The sequence below is a fragment of the Contarinia nasturtii genome, unplaced genomic scaffold (assembly GCF_009176525.2).
Source record: "Contarinia nasturtii isolate CC-2019 unplaced genomic scaffold, AAFC_CNas_1.1 Cnas_scaffold_1037, whole genome shotgun sequence".
Classification (NCBI taxonomy): Eukaryota; Metazoa; Arthropoda; class Insecta; order Diptera; family Cecidomyiidae; genus Contarinia; species Contarinia nasturtii.
In genome coordinates, this window is record NW_022198383.1 from 8,249,091 (window position 1) to 8,265,378 (window position 16,288).

The 16,288-nt window shown below is 33.8% G+C and overlaps 4 protein-coding genes across 4 annotated transcripts; 3 read left to right on the forward strand and 1 right to left on the reverse strand.

Moving 5' to 3' along the window:
- The first annotated feature begins 39 nt into the window (after positions 1-39).
- On the forward strand, positions 40-5,169 carry LOC116343706 (integrin alpha-PS3-like). Its single transcript, XM_031771918.1, has 11 exons — positions 40-522; positions 824-1,064; positions 1,144-1,414; positions 1,477-2,082; positions 2,152-2,745; positions 2,810-2,948; positions 3,028-3,405; positions 3,472-3,541; positions 3,606-4,351; positions 4,414-4,555; positions 4,621-5,169. The coding sequence occupies exons 1-11, from the start codon at positions 329-331 to the stop codon at positions 4,717-4,719; spliced, it is 3,480 nt and encodes a 1,159-aa protein (XP_031627778.1). The 5' UTR covers positions 40-328; the 3' UTR covers positions 4,720-5,169.
- A 3,196-nt stretch (positions 5,170-8,365) lies between these two features.
- On the forward strand, positions 8,366-12,100 carry LOC116343734 (integrin alpha-PS5-like). Its single transcript, XM_031771950.1, has 9 exons — positions 8,366-8,454; positions 8,518-8,734; positions 8,808-9,723; positions 9,793-10,410; positions 10,480-11,005; positions 11,072-11,153; positions 11,226-11,683; positions 11,745-11,886; positions 11,954-12,100. The coding sequence occupies exons 2-9, from the start codon at positions 8,558-8,560 to the stop codon at positions 12,050-12,052; spliced, it is 3,018 nt and encodes a 1,005-aa protein (XP_031627810.1). The 5' UTR covers positions 8,366-8,454; positions 8,518-8,557; the 3' UTR covers positions 12,053-12,100.
- Positions 12,101-12,245: 145 nt separating this feature from the next.
- Positions 12,246-14,320, reverse strand: LOC116343739 (probable dolichyl pyrophosphate Glc1Man9GlcNAc2 alpha-1,3-glucosyltransferase). The gene is made up of 8 exons (XM_031771956.1): positions 14,224-14,320; positions 14,076-14,144; positions 13,746-13,949; positions 13,305-13,680; positions 13,196-13,246; positions 12,917-13,125; positions 12,744-12,857; positions 12,246-12,672 (listed from the first exon to the last, which is right to left on the reverse strand). Exons 1-8 carry the CDS (start codon positions 14,280-14,282, stop codon positions 12,246-12,248), a joined length of 1,509 nt encoding a protein of 502 aa, XP_031627816.1. The 5' UTR covers positions 14,283-14,320.
- Positions 14,321-14,690: 370 nt separating this feature from the next.
- On the forward strand, positions 14,691-16,238 carry LOC116344078 (caspase-1-like). Its single transcript, XM_031772461.1, has 4 exons — positions 14,691-14,936; positions 15,103-15,395; positions 15,462-15,518; positions 15,586-16,238. The coding sequence occupies exons 1-4, from the start codon at positions 14,845-14,847 to the stop codon at positions 16,173-16,175; spliced, it is 1,032 nt and encodes a 343-aa protein (XP_031628321.1). The 5' UTR covers positions 14,691-14,844; the 3' UTR covers positions 16,176-16,238.
- The last annotated feature ends 50 nt before the right edge of the window (positions 16,239-16,288 follow it).

The following is a 16,288-nucleotide window of genomic DNA, read 5'->3' on the forward strand; positions in this document are numbered from 1 at the left end:
ATTCAATATGTTTAGTATGATTGTGAACACCATAGCGAATGCGTTAAATAAAAAGAACACGGTCCGAAAGAAAGACGAACCATCGCAAACTGATAACATTCATTTATCTTTCGTTCTTCTTTCAACGGTGAATGACTAAAAGAAAACAGTGTCTGTGCATACTTTTGCACATGTGAATCGATTGTTGGCTTGCAACGATTTCAGTCAATATTTGTTCAAGATCGTGAATACAAAAAGAAATTTAGTGTTTCGAGTGATATCATTGAGAGTACGAAAAAATAGTGTGTTTTACACGAATTTTGAGTTTTTATTTTTAAATAAAATAATCATGATTGAATTTAGTGCTATTTTATATTCATTCACTGTGATATTAGTATTAATTTGTGTAATGCACAATGGTAATGCATTCAATTTATCGCCGAAACCAAATATTGTTTTTCGTGAGCCAAAGGCGTCGGGCGTCGGAATGCCAAAAATGCGAAGCTCATATTTTGGATTTTCATTGAATCTTAAGCAAAACAGGTAAATTTCAAACGTGAACAGTTTTTTGTTGTTGTTGTTTTTTATCGCGCGCACATACACAGACAAGTCGTCATGCGATACGAACGCATGCAAAAATTGTATATGACTCATTCATGGTCGAGTTGAAATTTATTGTTATTTATTTTGAAAATAATCAAGTCTTTATTGTCACATCGGATGATGTCAACCGTCTATTGTTAGGCATAAAATATATATTAACTCTGTAAATTTATGACTAATTTTTTCCATAATTTCTGAGCGAGATTATTTATTATACTGATTTATTTAAATGTTTTAATAGTGTTCTGGTTGGAGCTCCGCGAGCTCAATCAACAATCGAGGTTCAACGAAAAATCAATGAGACTGGTGCAATTTACAAATGCACATTCGATAAATCAGCCAGTTGTGCCCCATTCATTTTTGATCGTTGGGGAAACGTTCATGAGGACTACAACCAATACGCGTACAACAATGAAAAGAAAGATTATCAATGGCTGGGCGCGTCTATGGATTCCGGTGCCAGTGATACCGATAAATTTGTGGTTGGTGTAGTGGCATTTTAAGCGGCATACAACAAACAATAAACATTCATATTTTATCTATTCTTATATCCACAAAAAGGTATGCGCTCCGCGTCTCATTTCCGATGTAACAAATCACTATGAAACGTATCATTATCTAATGCATGGAATATGCTATTTTATAACAAATACATCGTCTGCACGACCGTCAAATGTACAAAAAATTGCACCACTTCGTTTTAAAGATAAGCAGCACAGTGTCATTGAGCAGGAACGTTACTTTTACTATATGTATGGTGAACAAGGAATGAGTGTTCATGTCACCGAAAACAATGAAGAAATTCTAATTGGAGCGCCGGGCATTTTTACATGTTTGTATACATTACTTTTTGTTCAAATCGAGGTACATTACTATATTGTTGGAAATTTACAGGGAAAGGTTCGGTGATTCGACACAAAGCAAAACCATTAGTTGATTTGGGCGGTTTGAGCCGAAGAAATGAAGACGGTGTGTCAGTTGCTCGACAAAGATCACCAAGCGATTTGATTGAGTATCATAGCGACATCCCAAACCCCATGCTATGGCGGCAAGATGATAACTCGTATTTTGGTTTTGCCGTGTCATCGGGCTATTTCGATGGAATCGGAAAGACAAAGTTACTTTATTTGGCCAGTGCCCCACAAGCAAACCAACAAGAAGGAGCCGTTTATATTTTTGACATTATTGATCATTATTCAGCATTAGACAAAACCATAAAAATCTATCACACATTTTCGGGTCAACAATTTGGTGAATATTTTGGATACAGTCTTCTCACCGAAGATTTCGATAATGATGGTCTTACTGATGTTGCCATCGGGGCACCATACAATTCCAAAATTGGATATCGTGAAAATGGTGCGGTTTATATCTATAGAAATGAAGGAACCTCATCGAATTTTGCACTACATGCCATTTTGCGCACGGAATATGAATCTGATGGAAGATTTGGTACGACTATGTCAAAAGTTGGCGATGTAAACCAAGATGGATACAATGGTAAATTTACAAATTTGCAAATGGAATTTGTGACTTAGAATGCATTAAAAAATATTCTGCTTTTTTTAGATTTAGTTGTTGCTGCACCATTCGAAGAAGATGGCGTTGTTTATATTTACCATGGTAGTTCAAATGGTTTATCAACCAAATACAGTCAGAGAATAGCTTCTCCAAGTAGCAATGGTGGTTTGGCGCCAAATCATATGTTCGGACATGGTGTGTCAAAAGGAGCTGATATCGATGGAAATCAGTATTTGGATTTGGCAGTTGGTGCACCAAACGCTGAAGCCGTTTATATTTACAAATCTTATCCTGTAATTCGAATCAATGCGACAATTACGCCATTCAGTCAAGAGATTCAAACCACCGACAAATCATTCAAATTCAACGTGTGCTGGCTATACGAATCAACATTCCCCATTAATTTCGATGTACATTTCAATGCCACGATTAAACTTGATGGTCAATTGGGTCGTGCAGTTTTTTCCGATCGCAAAAATGAATTCGACATCGTAGGCGTAATAACGCCAAGCGAGCAATGCACTTTACTTGAAGCTTTCGTTACATTTTCCATTGCTGAAATATTTCGACCGATTGAAATGGAAATGACACATCACATTCTTAACAACATACCAAAGGTTGACGATTCAAGTGAAACACAAGGTTCGAATTTTTTTGTGCACGAAAAAAACGAGTCGAATAAAACATAAAATTGATTTAATTACAGAATTTTGTGAGAAATGCGTTGCAGTCAATCCACTTGATTCGAAAAATGTTAAAAATAAAATTGTATTCAGCACCGGTTGTAAGAGCGCTCGTTGTATTGCCGATTTGAAAATTACAAGCTCATTGGAAAATGTTCCAAGGTAAACAAAAGAAGATTCCAATTTTTTTTGTTGTCATTTAATACAGACGGTACTCATAATAATTTGTTTTCTTCAACAGTTTGCCTTACGTTTTGGGAAGTAGCCAATCAATTAACATTGTTTATAAGATAGAAAATAGCGGCGAGACTGCTTATTTGGCCCAAATCCGTATAACATTACCAGAATCGGTTCTGTTTTCAAAAATTCCATCAAATTGTAAATTTGATGAAAATGCTCCAAATTCGAATATAATGGAATGTGATCTGAACAACGGCAGTCCAATGTTCAAAGGAGATAAAACTTCAATCAAAATGGGCATTGATACAACGAAACTAGATGGCAATGAGCTGATTGTGAAAGCCAAAGTTTACAGCACAGGTGATGAATTGAACGACCTAGATAATATTGTAGAGAATTTGATTCCGTTGAAAACATTTAACAACATGGAAGTGATTGGGTAAGATTTTGAAATTAAGTTACTTTGTTTTCCTCTCTAACCCCAATTACTTTGTTTCGTTTGCAGCGATTCAATCAAAAGTCGTTTAACTCTGGAAAGTGGAGTATTAATGGAAAATCTAACACATATATTCGAGGTATGACAGTAAAAATGTGTGCCGTATCTATTTCAGACATCTTATTCTATATAAATTTATTTAGATACGTAATAATGGTCCAAGTAATATAAAATCGTTGGATATTTTGGTGTCATTACCTGTATCACATATAAATCCGTGGACATTGGAGAGGGAGCGTCTGATCGACCTTAGCAGTGTATCGATTAAAAGCATGTACAATGGCAAACAATTCAATGTGGAATGGACTCAAAATAATACGATTTTAATATTGGATGCAACTGAATCGTCGACATCATCATCATCATCGAATACACCAGTTGAAGATAACAATGGAATGCAATTTGATGCATCAAAATATGGTCAGGAGTATGACTTAAGTGGTGGTCAATCGGGCAATAGTCAAATTGATGACTTTATTGGTGATCGAAAACGGAGATCAACTGAAAATGTGCACAGTGCATATTTCAATCCATATTTGCAGCGCATCATTGAAACGGATGCAGCAAGTTCAAATATAATGGCTTGGGATGATACAAATTTCATTGAAAATCGACACAAAAGAGATATATTCAGTACAAATGATCGAATCCTATCGAATTTACCATCGAATCGAACAATTTATTTTGATTGCAAAAATGCTGAACAGGAACTATGCTTACAGGGCAAATTCACAGTGAACAATATTAAAGCCGACGACCAACCCATTTTGATTACGTTGAATTTCACGATTGATTTGACGAAAGTAGCCAATATTATGACAGAGAAACGTGACGTGTTTGTTATTAGAACATCGGTCGACCTGATGAAAACGTCTGATGAAGAAGACACGTAAGTTTTAAGCACAGTGGATGGGTGTATGATACGAATATTAATGCATTTTATATTTGCAGGTCATCACTGAATGTCATTCAAAATCAACCGTTTACGATCATTTCCAAGTATGTAATAACTTCAACACCGTTATGGGTCTATATCCTTTCAACGCTTGTTGGCATTTTATCATTGATTCTCATCTCGTATGCACTGCACAGAGTAAGTTGAACAGCCATTTACAATAACAACATGCATTGATCATTAATATTTTATATTGCTCGCAGTTTGGATTCTTTAAACGTGGCAAACGAGAAGAATTGGTTCAGCTCAAGCGTCAAAGTCAAAATCAATCTTATTATCCACCTGATGATGATCAGTTCTAAATATATCAGATGTACAAAGCATGCCCAACAGAGTTCCTCCTCCTGGTCAGTTAAGTTTCCATTCCAAAGCAACGAGTTCAAGTATTATTCATTCCAAACATTGTGTGATCGAATTAGTTTTAGCATACTTAAATATTAATTTAATTGATCATCATCATTTGTGGACTATGTGTCCAAGTTGTATCAAATCTAAAAGTATTTTAATATTCTCATGATTTCACTTAAAAATTAATTTATGTCATTGTATTCGACGAACGAGGTTGAAAGACTAAAGGTTGAGTTTAGAAATGCTTTAAAATGAATCTAGTCGGTCGCTTATCAATATATCCTGCATTCGTAAAAATAGCGATATGTGCATTTCTTATCGAGTTTGCTTGTTGCTCACTTGTGACCGTATCTATTGTTTTTCAATGCATTTAATAAAATGAAACGATTTTTTTTTATTTAACATTGCATTCTTATTTTTTATTTTGTAGAGAAAACATTCATAAATTTAGTAAAATGAAATTGATTTCAAGAAATCTATATATATATATAAAAACAAAACTGTTTGTTTGTATCTGCTCGATTTTCTCTGAATGTACCCAATGGCCTTCAGTGGGGGTTGGGTCTGTGGGTAGCCCGTCATTTCCCATTGATAATAAGAGAGTTTGGTGGGGATTGGCTCTGACTTCTCTAGGAATTCATAGAAAATTGTCGCAGAAGATTCGTTGGTGACGTCATGGAAAATTCCATACCGTATATTTTAGAACATTCGATAATGGAAAAATACCAGATCAATAGAAATTTCCAGAACATTCGTTGGTGACGTCATGGAAAATTGAATCCCTTAGAATAAATCAACATTACTAGATAAATGTCTTCAAATGCGTTACTGAAAAAAGTCAGTCAGCAAAAGCGTTATAAAATATATGGACGATGTCACGCTTTTGCTGGCGAATTTTTTTATATAACGCGTCACATACAGTTTTTGACACTATTGCTGACGTACTTTTTTCTATAACGCATTTGAAGACATTTATCTAGTAATGCTGATTTGTTTTAGGTGGTTCAATTCCATACCGTATATTCTAGAACATTCGATAATGGAAAAATACCAGATCAATGGAAATTTCCAGAACATTCTATGATGACGTCATCACACACACCCCCACATACCCCCACACCCTCCCATACCCCCCATACCCCCACATACCCCCACACCCCCCACATACCCCCACCCACGAATGTTCTGGAAATTTCCATTGATCTGGTATTTTTCCATTATCGAATGTTCTAGAATATACGGCATGGAATTTTCCATGACGTCACCAACGAATGTTCTGGAAATTTTCTAGAAATTTCTCGAATTTTCTCGAACATTCTAGAATGTTCTATGGATTTCTATCGAATATTCTAGAAATTTCTGGAATGTTCTATGGATATAGATATAGATAAGCAAATTTTCTAAATGTCATGTAAAAAATACGATAACTTTCAAACAAGAAAAGTAATTCAAAATCTGACTTCACAAGGTGATTGGGGGTGCCGAGTAATAGATACCATTAGATTTTGAGCGACTTTGGTTGATAGAGTAAAGTGTCATGTCTGGTGTGATGCCCATGGCCATCTATGGGAACAATTCAAAATTTCTTCCAAAAGTGATATTTAATGTATTCTCAAACACTCAAAAATATGTATTGGAGTTTTTTTTGGTACGAGAAAACCGAATATGACATTAGTTCTGTGATACAAATAATTTTCGACTCACTTTTCATACAAACATTTCAAAAAATTTGGATTTTTGTATGAAAGCCATGCTTCTATGATATTGTAATGAGCTGAAACTTTGTACAGATTTTTTTTTTCACACGAAAATAATATTCGGAGAGTTTGAAGAAATTTCAATGCATATTAGGAGTACCTCCCGAACAAAATTTTGGATTTTTTTGCTCAAGAACAAAATTTTGTATGGGAGTTACCCCTCAATTGTATTGAAATTTCTTCAAACTTTCGGAATGTTAGCTTTTCGTGAGAAAATACCAAGGGCAAAGTTTCACGTCATTACGATGTCATACAGGCATGGCTTCCACACAAAAATCCAATTTTTTAGAAATGTTTGTATGAAAAGTGCGTCGAAAACTATTTGTATCACAAAACTAATGTCAGATTCAGTTTTTTCGTGAATTCAAATTACAGTAAAAGTAATAAATGCATGTTGTGGATCACAGTGCGGAAAAGTTCATCTTACGGATGTAAGAAATTTTATTTTTCTGTAATTTGACGAACGACTCACAAAAGATCAAGCGAAGCTGATCGATAAAAGCTAGTATTTACATATATATACATGTTTCATAAGCATTTATTTCTCGGGCAATCAATTGAAAACTGTTTTAAGTTCAAAAAAGAGTAAAAATGACTAGTATTAAAAATGAAATAAAAATGTAATAGTCATTAAGTGCGCGTGTTAATTTTTTTTTTGACGAAAAAGATAGCATGTGATACAAACTGAACTACATAATCTGATATTAGAACATATGTCATGATGATAAGAACTTTTACATTTCTACCCCCTCACTGTGAGAAAGGAATCTTATTTTGCACGAGCGAATAATTTGAATTTACCCAGATATCGTCACTACGTGTCACTACACGGGAATGGTTAGCAATCTAGGGGTTACACACATGTTTAAAATGAAGAATCTGTTCGATTTTGAAGATTCATATGATTCCATAACTATCAAATATGGAACACAAATATCTTATTATTATAACTGATTACATTTGCTTAAATTGAATATATAGACGTGTAGACTATGTGTTTTTCAAATAGAAAAACGTTTTGAATAAAAAATGGTTTTTAATGAACTTCTGATGATTGCATAATTATTTCTGTTTTCAATTTTGATGAATTTTGAAACGACGAATGGTTGGCCAAAGCATATTGATTGAGAATGAGACCTGTCGACAGACATGATGATCTTTGATTCAGATTTTGCAAGAGATTTTAGCATAAAACTTCATAAAATCGAAACAACCTTTTTTTTTCATTTAGCATCTTTTTTGTATTGCATCATTTTCTTTTGTAGAGAAAACATTTAATTTTTTTGTTATCACAAACTTGATATTGAAATGAAATTCTTTTAAATAAAATAAATTTAGGTGAAATAAAACAAAATGAAAGTTAAACGTCCTACTTGCTCTTGCTAGTAGTGATAAACACAGTTTTTGAGTCTCATATCAATATTCATGTTGCAATTAATCTATGTATAATTATGTGAGTAATTGTGGGTTATTACTAATGACGTAATTGACGTATGAATTTTTTACGCTTTTATCGCATTAAATCCTCATAATTTTTCATATGATAAATAATACAGGCATCTTTATTCTTGCCTATAAAAGTTGCGAGAAGGCTGCTTTTAATCGTCATTATTTTCAATTATGTTCAAAATTTGAGTCTTGATTTTTGGTCGTAGAATATCAAAAGTACAATTGAGTGACAGCAAAAGTGTTTCATATTAGAAAGTTTTTCTTTTTTTTTTAAATATTATTAGAAAATCTACTTAAAATGTTAGATAACAAATTATTGTTTTGGATAGTGCATATTTCAAAAGCTGCAACAATTATGATTATTTGCGCCTATAATAGCAGCGCATATAATATATCGCCAGTGCCAAATATCATATTGCGCACACCGGATGTCACAAATCACAGCTCTTATTTTGGATTTTCAATAAACTTAAAAACTAACAGGTAATATAGTTCAACATTGCGCATGTTATGAAAGAGCATGATGATTTCGTTTTTTTTAAATAGTATTTTGATCGGCGCGCCTCAAGCGCAGCCAAAACATCAAATGGAAATAAATAATCCGGGTGCTATCTACAAATGTAATTTAAACGAGACTTCTAGTGAAAAGTGCAAACCTTTGCTTTTCGATAAAATGGGTAATGCAGGAGCTCTTTTTAACAAAACTAATCAATGGCTGGGAATGTCCTTAGACGGTGGTGCTTCTGAAAATCAACCATTTGTGGTTAGTAATCGCAAAAAAGCTATTAGCTAAAAACATAAACGTCTAAAGTTTAACTGTGTCGTTGATTCATTAGATATGTGCGCCACGATTTGTAACAAATTGCCCCGGGTGTGATGAAACTGAAACGAAACCGTGGGCTAATCCATATACGCTCTATGATACTGCCATGCACGGTGTGTGTTATTGGAGTGCAGATACTTCGTCTGATCAACCGGATAATTTTGAACAAGTTTTAAATATAACTAAAAATCAATTGATTGACGATATGAAATTTATTAAGAAATTTAAAATCACATATCGCGAAAAAAAGTATTTTTTGGGCGAGATTGGTTTTAGTGTTCATATAACTGAAAATAATGAAGAAATTTTAATTGGTGCACCAGGAGTGGGAGATGGTTTTAGAGGTCTGGCCATTCGAAAGAATGTAAAAGATTTACGGTCCAATTTAAATGCTCTTAATAAACATGAAGTGGCCGACTCACTAAAATGGTACAATGGCGACTATAGAAGACAAAATACTTTATTTGGCTATGCAATTTCATCTGGTTATTTTGACAATCGCAATCAATCGAAGTTACTTTACGTGGCCAGTGCACCAAAAGAATGTGCAAAAAATGATTGGACTGGTGCGCATCCCGGTATTGTATACATATTTGATTTTGTGACCACTTCGTCAGGAATACGAATGAAAAGATATTTTCAATTTCAAAGTGAATATTGGCATGAGTATTTCGGATACAGTCTATTAGTTGATGACTTCAATGGCGATGGATATGATGATATTGCTATCGGTGCTCCACAAAATACATTCAATGAGACAAATAGTCGTTACTATACAAATGGTGCAGTATACATATATACAAATCTCGGAACATCACCGGTAAATTTCACTTTGCAAACCATTCTGCGAATAGATTCAGATAAAAATGATTGCCGATTTGGACAAACACTGTCAAAGGCTGGCGACATCAATCATGATGGTTACAATGGTAAACGAGAAATTGTTATAGATCTTTGAAGTTTTTGTTTAAATATATTCATTTTAATTTGGCGTGCAGATCTCATAGTTGCAGCACCATTCGAAGGGGATGGAGCGATTTATATTTATTTTGGCAGTTCGAATGGCTTATCAGAAATACCTGACCAGAAAATCAAAGCACCATCCATCGGCTCATACCCTCAATGGTTTGGACATGGCATATCGAAGGGAGTCGATATAGATGGAAACAATTATGTTGATTTTGCCGTTGGTTCACCAAATGCCGATGCTGTTTATATTTACAAGTCGTATCCGGTTATTAAAATCAATGCCACAATCAAAACCATAAAGAAATCAATTCGTCCCAACGACAAATCATTTACATTCATGGTTTGCTTTCAATATGAATCAAAATTTTCGATTGATTTTCCCATTCAGCTTAATGCGAATGTAAGGCTTATTGATTGTTTTGGTCGTGCATACTTTCAAAATGGTGACCATTGCGATGGAAAAAATCAATGCAACATTACTATTTCATTATCACTCGATGCTAAATTGAAATGTGTTCAATTGGAAGCGGCGGTTATTTTCAAAACAAACTACATTTACACCCCGATCCGTATTCAAACCAGCTATGAAGTGGTAAATGGCATTCCAAATTATAATATTGAAGAATCATCAACAACTATAGCGAAAGGTATTTTTTATTTATTATTATTTGAATTCTTCCTTTCTTATAATTAATCGTTTCTTTGAAATGTTTTAGAATTCTGTGAAAATTGTGTTGCACTCAATCCAAATTGTCCAAAAAATGTATTTACCGACATCAAATTTAGTAAGACTGGTTGCAAGGATGACCATTGTATTGTCGACTTGAAAGTAACGAGCACGCCAAAGTTTGATTCGACACAATGTAATGGATTACGATTGGGAGTTCCATCGATGCAAATAGAATATAAAATTGAAAATTACGGCGAAGTAGCATATTGTGCGAATATTTTCATATCAATACCAATCTACATACAATTTATGAAAATACCATCGTATTGTGAGGAAAACGTCACAGACTCAAACAATATAAACTGCACGTTGACTGCTGATACAGCAATCGCTACGGGCGGTAGTGTTAAATTCAATATTGGCATTGACACAGGCAAACTAACTAGTCCCGAATCACTTCGTATTGAAGCGAAAGTGTTCAGTAATAAAAATGACATTGAATCAAATAATTCGGACAACACAGTGGTGGATATGGTTCCTGTTGTTGATTTCAGTAAAATTGAAATTTTTGGGTGAGTTTTAAAACTATTTTTCTATTCGCATGGATTAGTGCATAATTTTCAACTTTTTTTCAAAAGATACTCAACGTTTCTATCAACGGATAACATCATTAAAATCCAAGATGAAACAAAAAAAGTGAATTTAACGCATGTATTTGAGGTACTATTGATATTTTTTTTTCATATTTTATGTACTGTGCACACTCAATATTTTCTTTGCTCGTTTTTGCAGATTGAAAACCATGGTCCAAGTAATATTTCGTCTCTGGATGTAATTATTCATATTCCGAGAATATATGTAAATCTTATCACAGAAAATAAAAAAGAATTTATTGACGTAGATGAGGTATCAGTTCAGAATGGCGTCAACGGAACAAAGATTGACATCGAATGGTCGTTTAATGAAAATGAGATAAATAACACAAGAGATACCGTTACATTTAATAATACGCACACAAAGAATCACATTTTGAGAAATCTAAAAATTGATGACATCTTTTATTTCGAGTGCAACAATTCAACGGATGAAGGTTGCATGCAAGGAAAGTTTACAGTAAATGATTTGAATATAGATAAGCCAATTAACGTTATTGTAAATATTCCAATCGATATGAAATCTGTTGCAAAAATCACACCGAATTTAGTATTCATTACCTCCGTCCTAGTTATGAAAACATCTAAACAAAATTGGTAAAATTATCTGCGTTATATTATGAGTATGAATCCTTAATTAATGACTATTAATTTGCAGTTCGTCAATAGACATCGTTCAAAATCCATACACAATTTTTAGTTTTCCACCTACGGAAAAAGAGTCATTGTGGATTTATGTTGTTGTTTCGAGCATTCTTGGACTTTTCATATTGAACAGCCTCGCGTTCACAATGTATAAGGTATGACGTTTATGCTTTAATCTGTTGAATCTTCTAAGGGTCTTATTAATTTTGACATTTTTTGCAGTTGGAATTTTTCAGACGAACCAAGCATGAAGAATTGATAAAATTAAAACTTAATTTGGATAATCACAATGAAGCAAGAAAATCTTACACATGTACCTAAACGAATTCCGCTTATCATGTTATACATACGGAAAAGCGGTGTTTCTAGTTTCTGCGTGGCGTTCATTCCCATAGACATCTTCTTTGAGTAAATCTACAATTTCAATCATTTTTTTTCATTGAAAATAAAATTTTGAATCAAACTTGTGCTTTGAATTTATATCATTTTTTTATTGATCAATTCTTTTCTTTTATCAATTCAGCTTGTGATTTTTTCTAGTCTTTTTATTGCTAATTCTATCACAAAACAAAAACGCGACATAGTAACGCACCCAGAAATAAATAATTCCCAGGCTACAATAAACACTAATTAATAGTAATGGTAAAAATGGCAGTCTTCTATCTAATTTTAGTAAATATTGTAGGCAAAATTCGTAGAAAAGTAATCCAACCAAGCCAATAATATACAGTAGTTCATAAATTGGAAAAATACACTTGTTATTTGCTGTTGGCCATATACTCCATTGACCGTTTGCGATGATGAGTATGTGTGTGACGAGCAAACTGATTTTAATGACTGCCAAATTTGATCTAAAAAGCAGTGGAAACAATGAGAAATACGACACAATCGACAAGAATCCCATGTGCTTGTATTCGCTTTCATTGATTGTCATGAGAATACTGAAAGAAGACCAGGACAGATTGAATTGAATTATGAATTTCTTCGAATCGTAATAGTGACAAGAACTAACCTCAATGGAATGACTGCCATTAAAATTGCTTTCTCATGAACATGCCAACCGAATAAGAATGATGTGCATCCACAAATGACAATGCCACGAATAAAGTCGAACTTGCTTGTGGATCTGTAAAGTTAAGAAATTATTTCTCACAGCTCGCATCAAGTAAAAGTCAAAAAACATACTTATTGTAGGCTCCGAAGGCAATTTTCATGATGCACGGAATCATAGCCACGATGGTGATTATGAATGTTGTATGTGGTTGAATCACGGGTAAAACTTCATGACTATATTCTTGTACGAGTCCACCGGTGTTCGATGAATTCGAGGCACTGCCCAGGCCAATCGATGCCGCTTTATCAACAATGTTATAAATGGCCCAAAAATTTGGTGCCTGTAATTGAGAGAATGAAAATATAATTATTCCATTAACAGAATTTCGTATATAAGAAAAAAAGAATTACCCAATACGCATGACAGAGTCCCCGTTTAAATGGAAACAAACGTGACAAAACCTAATTGACGAAATGCTTAAAGCAATAATAATAAATGAAAATTGAAAGATTGGCAAACCTGTGGCATTTGATGCATGAATGGTCCAAACGACACCATAGTTACTCCAATTGTAATCATTCCTAATTTCGTCAAGTTCAATATTGCTCTCGGGAGCGATAAACTGTGCCAGCAATACACTTTCAACAAATACACAATGTATACCGGGCTTACATAAACGAAGATGTGCTTCATATTCAATAGAACGGCAAAACAAAATGCGGACTTTAAAAACTTTTCTTCGCACATGTAAGCTATGCTTAGCAATAAAATTCCGAATAGAATTCCATTGTATTGAAAATGAATGTGATCGATGATTAACAGTCCGAAATTTCCCAATAAGACAGCGCATAAGATTCGTTGTTTGGATGCGGTGGGAGACAAATGAGCGATACATCTGGAAAGTAAGAAAATGTGGGAAAAATGTCAGAATCATTTGCCGTTCGATCAGTTTATAATCACCTTTTCGCTCCAATGGCATACACAATGTCGGTGATAATAACCGAGAGACGTTGAAACTCTATCGTTTCATTGGAATCATAATTGAGATTATCCACTTTCAGCATGTTTTCATCGAAGTATTTGGCGAAATGTGACAGTATATACTCGAAATACGCGAATATTGGAGGATAATCCAATGTCCATTCGCTTGTTGCTTCGACATACCTAAGGGGAGAATTACAAAAGAAAAGAATAAAATTTAAAATAATCGATAAGTAATCGGAAAATAATCGAAAAACAATCAATAATAATTAATAAGTAATTTTTAAGTGATTTGCCCCTTCGACATACCATTTTGATATTGGCAATGAATGTGTTATTGCCAGCCAATTTCGATGTACCTCAAAATCGGTCGACCGGCTAAAATGAAATGCAAGAGAGTTATGAAACAAAAAATGCACTTTGTCATTTTATGGGGTCTGTGTATGAAGATACTTACTATGCCGGCAAAAATAGCAACTTGATAGCAGTTACCAGTCCAAAAATTGACCAAAACATGCCTTCAATAGATAAACTCTTGTCCAATCTGTTGTTTTGCTGTGATGTGTCAAAATTTGATGTTATGATGCAACCAACGCCATCTAGTCAAAAATATTTAAGATAATCAAACTCAAATCATCTTGAATCATTAAATAATAATCGTGATTCTTGTAAAAATTTAAAGGATCAGGGATTGTTATGAATCCTACAAATATGTTCCTTCAAAAATGTTCTATCTATCCTTGGCGGTGTTTAAACAATGGGTTTGGAGCTTGAATAGTGCACGAAAAGTTCAAAACTTAATGGAAAAAAGCGGATTCCATGCATTCAATTGAGACTTACATTTTGGCGGTTTTCAATATTCCAGTCGCATCGGACACCACACAGTACGATTGACATGATCATATGTAGCTTGAGTTGTGCCATTGACCGATCAAGTGTGACTAACGCAATGTTTACACAAATTGATTCATTTCAAACTATTGCTTAGTCCACATAAAACTATAGCCATATTACCTCACATAATAATCGATAAGATAAACGCTTGTAACATTAAAATTATTCACATAATTTATAAAAAATGGGTAAACTCCTAACAAAATGTGTGTCCTCCGGTGAGCGTGCCAGTGAAAATAACAATTCAGAAAAACCACAACTCAATGGTGCCAAAAAGTAAGTCAATATTTGTTTAGTAGCTTCAAAACTGAAAATTTATCAATATTAAATAAACATGATATGTTTATGTTTTACAATCAATCAAACAAATTGATTACATTGATAGTATATGTATGGTATACAAATTAATGATAATACATTTCAACATATTGTGAAATTATAGAAACAAAGTCGCTCAAACAAAAACTAACATTTCGGATGCAAGCCCGAAACCAACAATGGCTGATAGAGCAGTACCAAAGCGCCAAATAGAATATTATTATAAAATGGATCACAAAAAACGTGGAATAGCTTTGATTTTTAATCATGAAAAATTTTATGATTTCGACGTTACAACTCGCATTGGAACCAACATCGATCGAGATCGATTGCACCAAACATTCAGCGGTCTTGGTTTTGATGTTATCATACATAACGATCGCACGGAAAGAGAAATAAAAACTATTTTGCAAGAAGGTATGTTAGGGCAATGAAATAAATTCACAAGTGGTTTTTGAATGAATTATTTTTTTTCACTTTCAGTTGCCGATATGGATCATTCGGACAGTGATTGTTTGGTGGTGATAATGTTGTCACACGGTAAATTTTATTGTGTTAATATTTTTGGTGAATTTCAACTAATTAAAAAAAAATGCTATATTTTAAGGTGCGTTGATACCATTTGTGGACTATACAACAGGCGAAGAGTCCAGCACGATTTTGTCTCACGATTTGATGGGTTACATTTATGCAAAAGACCGTCAATATCCTCTGCAGACAATCTGGCGATATTTTACGGATGAAAATTGTCCAACACTGAAAAACAAACCACGAATATTTATAATTCAAGCGTGTCAAGGCGATAGAACTGACGAAGGGTTCAAACTGCTGGCGAAAAGAAGTTTAGAAAGGCGCATTGAAACAGATGGAATACCATTTCAACCAATAAAATTGGAGTCATCGTTACCACAAAATGACTTTCTGATTGCGTACGCCACGTTGCCCGGATTTTTCTCATTTCGAAACACGGAAAGAGGTGCCTGGTTTGTGCAAACGCTATGCAAGGAAATAGATGAACGCAAAAGCAATTATGATCTAATCAAAATTCTCACATTTGTAAATCAGACAGTGGCTTACGACTACCAATCAAATGCAAATCGATCTGAATTGAACCAAAAGAAACAAATGCCGTGTGTCATGTCCATGCTTACAAAATTACTCTTATTTCCAAAAAAGGAAATTGTTTATTATTATTAACAAATGTTATTTTATGAATTATATTTATTGTTCGATTTGTATTGTTTCCATATTTATGAACGTTTTTCCTATCATTTTATATTTAAATATATTTTATGAACTTTGGATTTTTT

Excerpts from the sequence above, each read along its gene's own strand:
- LOC116344078 (XM_031772461.1), top strand. The coding sequence starts at position 14,845 with ATGGGTAAACTCCTAACAAAATGTGTGTCCTCCGGTGAGCGTGCCAGT. Across the intron at positions 15,396-15,461 it reads AAAAACTATTTTGCAAGAAG|TTGCCGATATGGATCATTCG; the intron begins GTATGTTAGGGC and ends TTTCACTTTCAG. Across the intron at positions 15,519-15,585 it reads GGTGATAATGTTGTCACACG|GTGCGTTGATACCATTTGTG; the intron begins GTAAATTTTATT and ends CTATATTTTAAG.
- LOC116343734 (XM_031771950.1), top strand. The coding sequence starts at position 8,558 with ATGGAAATAAATAATCCGGGTGCTATCTACAAATGTAATTTAAACGAG. Across the intron at positions 11,684-11,744 it reads AAAACATCTAAACAAAATTG|TTCGTCAATAGACATCGTTC; the intron begins GTAAAATTATCT and ends ATTAATTTGCAG. Across the intron at positions 11,887-11,953 it reads TCGCGTTCACAATGTATAAG|TTGGAATTTTTCAGACGAAC; the intron begins GTATGACGTTTA and ends CATTTTTTGCAG.
- LOC116343706 (XM_031771918.1), top strand. The coding sequence starts at position 329 with ATGATTGAATTTAGTGCTATTTTATATTCATTCACTGTGATATTAGTA. Across the intron at positions 523-823 it reads TTGAATCTTAAGCAAAACAG|TGTTCTGGTTGGAGCTCCGC; the intron begins GTAAATTTCAAA and ends ATGTTTTAATAG. Across the intron at positions 1,415-1,476 it reads AGCGCCGGGCATTTTTACAT|GGAAAGGTTCGGTGATTCGA; the intron begins GTTTGTATACAT and ends GGAAATTTACAG.
- LOC116343739 (XM_031771956.1), bottom strand. The coding sequence starts at position 14,282 with ATGTTTTGGTCAATTTTTGGACTGGTAACTGCTATCAAGTTGCTATTT. Across the intron at positions 14,145-14,223 it reads TTGCTATTTTTGCCGGCATA|CCGGTCGACCGATTTTGAGG; the intron begins GTAAGTATCTTC and ends ATTTCATTTTAG. Across the intron at positions 13,247-13,304 it reads TCATGCATCAAATGCCACAG|GTTTTGTCACGTTTGTTTCC; the intron begins GTTTGCCAATCT and ends TTCGTCAATTAG.